We start from the raw sequence: 5921 nt of genomic DNA, 5'->3' as shown, positions 1-5921 counted from the left end.
TACTAAACGAGTTCGCCTTAGAACTGAGGCCAGTGGTTAAAGATATTTTCAACTCCTCAATATCCAAAGGTTTTATCCTGGATTTATTGAAGGCTTCCTTCGTCAGTCCGTACCCTAAGGTGTTACCACCTACATCGATTGAAAGTGAGTCTGAGACCAATTGCATTAACATGTACCCTTGCAAAGTGATGGTCCAGGACGGTTTCGTTCGCGACCGTCTTGTTAAATCAGTGTCTCATGAACTTTGCATTTTGGAAATAATTTTCGTTGGATACCCCTGTAAGAAGGAGAACTACAGTAAGCAGACATTCTACACCATTTAAAAACACAGCTTTATTAATGATTATTTACCAATTCCTTGCACAAATGTTCATCGAAGTAAAAGTGAGTTCTTATATCAAGATTATTTTCCGTAAGTTTTATTTGGTATGAAAAAAGCTTTCAACACGCGGTATGAGCATTAAACAAAAATGATTCTGATAAAAAAATTGTAATTCTTCCGAGCACGTACGTATTAGCCTATTACGGCCTACCGGGCATGAGGTGACCTTCCAGCCTTTACTGTAACCATGCATGGAAGCGGCCGGAAGATGGTTAAACGAGAAATTTACGAGCTGAAAGCTGAGGCGTCTAGTTTTTAGCGACTTCTCGTCCCACCTTTCCCCAGCAACAGCGAAATTACACTAGTTTGGTTGCTTTGAAAAACCTTAGCACGAAAACCAGAGTGCGTGCGGAAAATTCATTACTTTCCATGGAGAAGATACCACATTGCCTGGTCAGAAAATTTTGTATCGTGCTCCGCGCAGACCACAGAGCAGCGGCATAAATTTAAATATTTACTTTGCTTAAAATATACGGTAAGTGAATGTTTTCGATTTGTTGGGGTTATTTGCTCCTCCTGGTTCCCTCCTCTTTCACGGGGAAGACATCACAAAATCCTAATTCCATTTCGAGATCAAATGCCGAGACTTAAGAAACAATCCCTTACAGGCGAAAAAAGGAATTAAAGGGATGTGTCTGAGGTAAACAAAAAATGAAATTGCCAAATTTACACGCTATCAATAAACCTGTTAAAATTCTTAGCAACTTGTATCCAGAAGGAATGACAGCAGTTTTCCTTCAGAACAGTTTAATCTAAGTCGGTGCCCCTTACTATCAAAGTGCCCTTCAAATATCAGGTCGTTTTTAGGTCACACAAAACTAAATTACAAAACCACTCATTTTCGCTGTTCTCATTTTCCCGAATCTGAGGAAGTCGAAGATGAATCATCTTTATCGTCTTTCTTGGCGGTGTTTTTCGCTTTGGATTCGTAATGTTTCTTGAGCCAGCTCAGCCACTTGCTTGGGTTTCCTGTGAGATAAGTGCTTTTCAAAGGACTGGGTACAGAGCCTCGCACCTGTGTGATTATTGTGATTTTTGAAGACCGCGTTGCATCATGGTATGGACGGATGATTGCGCCGCAGATACCAGTCTCCATCCTAAATAAACAGTGCATTGGTCAACAACTAATAATAGCCAGCACATGTAAATACAAAATATATATATAATTAGCATATACCAAGACAGTGGATAGCGTTGAAGGCGCGTTCTAATTGGCTACTCAAACTCCAAATATCCTTTGATATTTTTTGCAATTCACCTCCGGGCAACTCGCATGGGATTTGTGCAAGAAAATGTTGAAATCGTTGCAGGAATAAATGAGTTAAATCATCTTTTTGTGATGTATTATCACACTGTTTTAGTATATACTAAAATAACTATTCACCGACGGAAGTGAAGATGACTGGTGGTGGATATTTACCAAACCTCTTCACTAACCACCTCCACTTCGGTAAATAGTTAACAAATATTAAAGTTGTAACCGAGCGAAAACGCAAGTAAACTCTTAGAACCAAAAATAAATAATAATAACGCTTTAAATGCGTGCGTGAAGTTTGGAACACAAGTGGTACCGTTGTTGTTCTCGGTGATAAAATAATCGAATATGGTCTAGAAAATCGTGATGATGATAAAGGAATCATGTTGAACGTGGATGACTACTGAAACCATTGTTACCAAGCGCTGTCCAAAAACAGTTTAGGTGACTTAGCAACTAACTCGAGTCAGAATATACGAACCTCAAGACCGTGACCTTAGTGTCGTCCCCAGGAACACTCGGGTGATTAGCTGCTTTCCAGGTCCACGCATAATATGGCTCCTCGTCCTCGCGGTCCAAGCTGGCTAACACAAAGCAACGGTTTTTCTTCTCAAGAGAACTGTAGAGATCAGAGAAAGTAAAAATTAATAAAATAAATTTGCACTCCCAGAGACCCAGAGATAAATCAAACGAGAACTGTGAAGAAGTCGTGGATACATTGCTTACAAAACGGGAGTTCTGTTGCGATCAGTTGCTTTCTGATCTTCTTAGGGTCAAAGAGGCGATTCACATAAGACTTCACCCTAACAACATCAACAGGGATAGTGGAATAGAAATTCCGGAAGCATGGATGCCCACGATCAAGAAACACAACAACAGGAGAAGCGTACGACAGCGGACCGCCGAATGAACAACACACCGAAACAGCGAGGATCGAAATGCACCAATCACAGCTGCTGAAAATCAAACAATCACAGCAGAGCATCCTGCTTAAAAGGTGACGCGTAACCAGTCGACCTCACCGCCTGATGAAGATTAGCAGTATGCAGTCGAAACGTCGCGATCTACATCACAAGTGACCACATCGTGAGACAAACCACGATGAATAATCTTTTTCACGACATTAACATGGAATCTATTTGTTAAGCATTTTATAGATGCAAAAGAGCCAGGTGAAAATGATCGCCAACCAAAGTTTTTGGTTCCTTTAAACTTTTAACGAGGTTGTTAAAAGCCTATGAAAGTACCAGAGGATAATCATTTTCCTAGGAAGGAATAAATTGACCTCTTCAGCTTGTACGTTTTGATTTTCCCATTTCAGTTGTTACTCTAGAGAACAGTTTCTTTCAAATGCCGTGTTATGCACGCGCTTATTTACGAATAACTTATGAAAAAACAAAGGAATTCCCTCGAGAACATCACGTGGCCTGCAATGGGAAAACGTGCAAGCTAAAGAGGTCAATTCGTGTTTGACTCTTATCGTAAAGGAATGCTTCTCTGTTCAACTACAACAAGGTGATACCGAAAATAACTGGATATTTCTCAACTATGTAAATACAGCTATCAAGAGCTTTTAACCTCGCCCTTTACATTTAAATACCTTTAGCTTTTCAATGTGTTACAGGGTCATCTCGCAGCTCTTACAAGGTCTCACCTGATTGGAGACCACCCTTGAGGTTTAACAAAAGAACAAATAACAGAAACAATGAACCCTAGGCCTAAAACAAAAGGGCCATTGTTTCTGTTACCCTAGGCCTGAAACAAAAGGGCCATTGTTTCTGTTATTTGTTCTTTTGTTAAACCTCAAGGGTGGTCTCCAATCAGGTGAGACCTTGTAGGAGCTGTGAGGCTACCGGTGTTACAAGCATATATAGGTATTAAATATAACCAACAGAATTATGGAATAATAATAACAAACTAATAGAGCAGACTCGGTAACACATGCTGACTGCAACGAGTATCAATTCCGTCGGAACGAACGAAGAAAAGTCGAATAATATTTCAACGTATTAGGTTGCGGCACTAATTCGGAAAATCGATACTGATCGTTGCCATTTCGACTTGAATTCAACTGAGTGAGTGACAAATTGGCATGTCTTGAAAAAATCGATAGTGGTCGTTGACTTATCGATTAGTTTACATCTGAGTAAGTGACAGATTTGCATATTTTGACGCCTAACGATAGTCGTTGATACGCATCCACGACTAAAAAATGACACAGACGTCCTAAGAAATCCCCAAAATAATTGTAATTATTAAAAATGCATTTCCAGAGTTTTGATTGGTTTAGCCATTATGGTCTATGAGATATTATACCGTGTTCTACAAATATCAGTAACTGCACGCATCAGTATTCTTGTCTTTACAAAATAAAACAAGGAAAAATTATCCATAATTTGTGAGCGTTTTTAGTAAAACAATTATTCCACTCGTGCTTGTTGGATATGTGATGACCATAGCTAACTCGGCGCCACGCAGTTCGTTGTGTATCTATCATCTCATATCCAACGCGCGGTCGAGCAATAATTGTTACTTATTAAATTTTCAATCCCCGGATATTGCGTATCTGCCGTTCTGATAGGCTCACTCAATCTCGGTTGTCAGTTCATATACCGTAATGACCTTATATGGAAACCGATTGCGTCATTGTGTAATTAAAACAGTTCAAAATTTAATGAAAATTTAACTAAACAATTATTCCATTCGCGCTTATTGGGTATGAGACTGGTTATCGCCAACTCGCTACAACGCGCGCTCACAGACTCGTACCCAGTCGCTATTTACGTGTTTTGCTGGGCCTCTTCCCATGACACCCCGCGCGCCTCAACCATCCTCAATCAACACGTAAATATTGACTGGGTACGAGTCTGGCGCACTCATGGAATAATTGTTAAATACTAATTGAAGAAAACTGTAATTTTTTCGATATTCTTAAACCTTGAAGAATGTGGAGACGTGCATGGAGAGTAACAATTCAACTAAACACAACAGTGTTAATAATCCCATCTGTGCTTTTGTGTTCTTGTTGACTTCATACGAGTTACAACAAAGAAAAATTAAAAACGTTTGAACCCAACGTTTTCAACCTGATCCAAGAAAATTCCTGACCGTGAGCAATCAGTCTTTAACAGAAATAATGCCGACGTAGCAGGTGGTTTGGTGAATTTTAGACGCTTGTTTTCACCGGGATTGACTTTCGAGTGATCGTTTGAATGTAATGGCCGCAGTAAAACCTGGAAATCAAAAGAAGAAGCGAAGGGGTAGGGGGCAAGCTAACAGAAATGCTTTGCCGTTATCACAACGTCTTCTTCGATGGAGTGTTTGATTTAATCGCGTGATTGTAAACCAAGTGACCATTTTAGTCAAATAAGTTTTGATTGCTCGGAGTCGGTAACTGAATTTTCTTGGATCAGATTTTGCTTCAAGAGCAGGAAAACAATCTTTCGCATAGACAAAGTTTTTAGTTTTCCACACAACTCTTTCTAGCCATTCACCTCATGAATATAAATAAAGTAGGTATAAAAAAATCGCTTAAAAATATCAGTTTTCTCGTTATTTTGTGATTGCCTCTAGATTTGCATTGTTTTACTAAAAATAGCGAGACAGGATTCTAAGAAAGAAGTAACAATGAGGACACGATTCTCAGAAAACGAGTTTTTGGCTTCCAGGAACTAAATGAGCCCCCTGCTCCAATTGAACCCCGTTGAACCCGAAGGTGGACCTTATTAAGGAGGCTCGAAAGGGTTTTTAGGTGCGCACGCGCGTAACCTACACACGCCATAACTAAGAAACAAGCGTCAGCTGAATGAATCAAATTCCTATCAAAACTAGCGCGGAATAACACACCAGAAGTGAAAATACGGCGAAAAATCGCGCGAACCAGAAATAAAACCTGCGGGAAAAAATTGTCTTCATCTCCAAATTTTGCTCGGTGACCTATCTCGAATTTTTGCACGCATGTATCATTCATGATGGCACTTCAAATAAAAACGTTTCGGGGAAAGTTATCTGGTACAATTTTCTGTAAACTATAAAACGCCTTTTTTCAATGTATCGTAAATTCTACTTCATAACTTTTTGTCATACTCTCTAAGAAGTGAAAGAATTTAGGGAGATTTCCAACAAAGAAATAAAACCGGTAGGTCACTGACTTAGTATTTTCAGATAATTTTCAAAAACTGAAATTTTTAGAGGGCTTTTTTGTGGACCTGGTGTGTTTCCATGGTAACCAATTTGAGGTCATAAGTGCCCTTAAAGTGTTACCCAACAATAGAGTTGACATTT

General features: G+C 39.4%; 1 protein-coding gene across 2 annotated transcripts in view; it reads right to left on the bottom strand.

Moving 5' to 3' along the window:
• Positions 1–315: 315 nt before the first annotated feature.
• Positions 316–5921, bottom strand: part of LOC138019099 (uncharacterized) — a 48694-nt gene continuing 43088 nt past the window's right edge. For both annotated transcript variants that reach the window (XM_068865771.1, XM_068865772.1), the window contains 2 exons: positions 2119–2256; positions 316–1479 (listed from right to left, as the gene is read on the bottom strand). In XM_068865771.1, coding sequence (XP_068721872.1) covers positions 1233–1479; positions 2119–2256 — 385 coding nt within the window. In that variant the 3' untranslated portion in view covers positions 316–1232. The remainder of the gene's footprint in view (positions 1480–2118; positions 2257–5921) is intronic.

This window comes from Montipora capricornis, chromosome 10, assembly GCF_036669925.1.
Source record: "Montipora capricornis isolate CH-2021 chromosome 10, ASM3666992v2, whole genome shotgun sequence".
Taxonomy (NCBI): Eukaryota; Metazoa; Cnidaria; class Anthozoa; order Scleractinia; family Acroporidae; genus Montipora; species Montipora capricornis.
The sequence above is the reverse complement of the archived record's forward strand: the minus strand, read 5'-3'. Positions and strand labels throughout refer to the sequence as shown.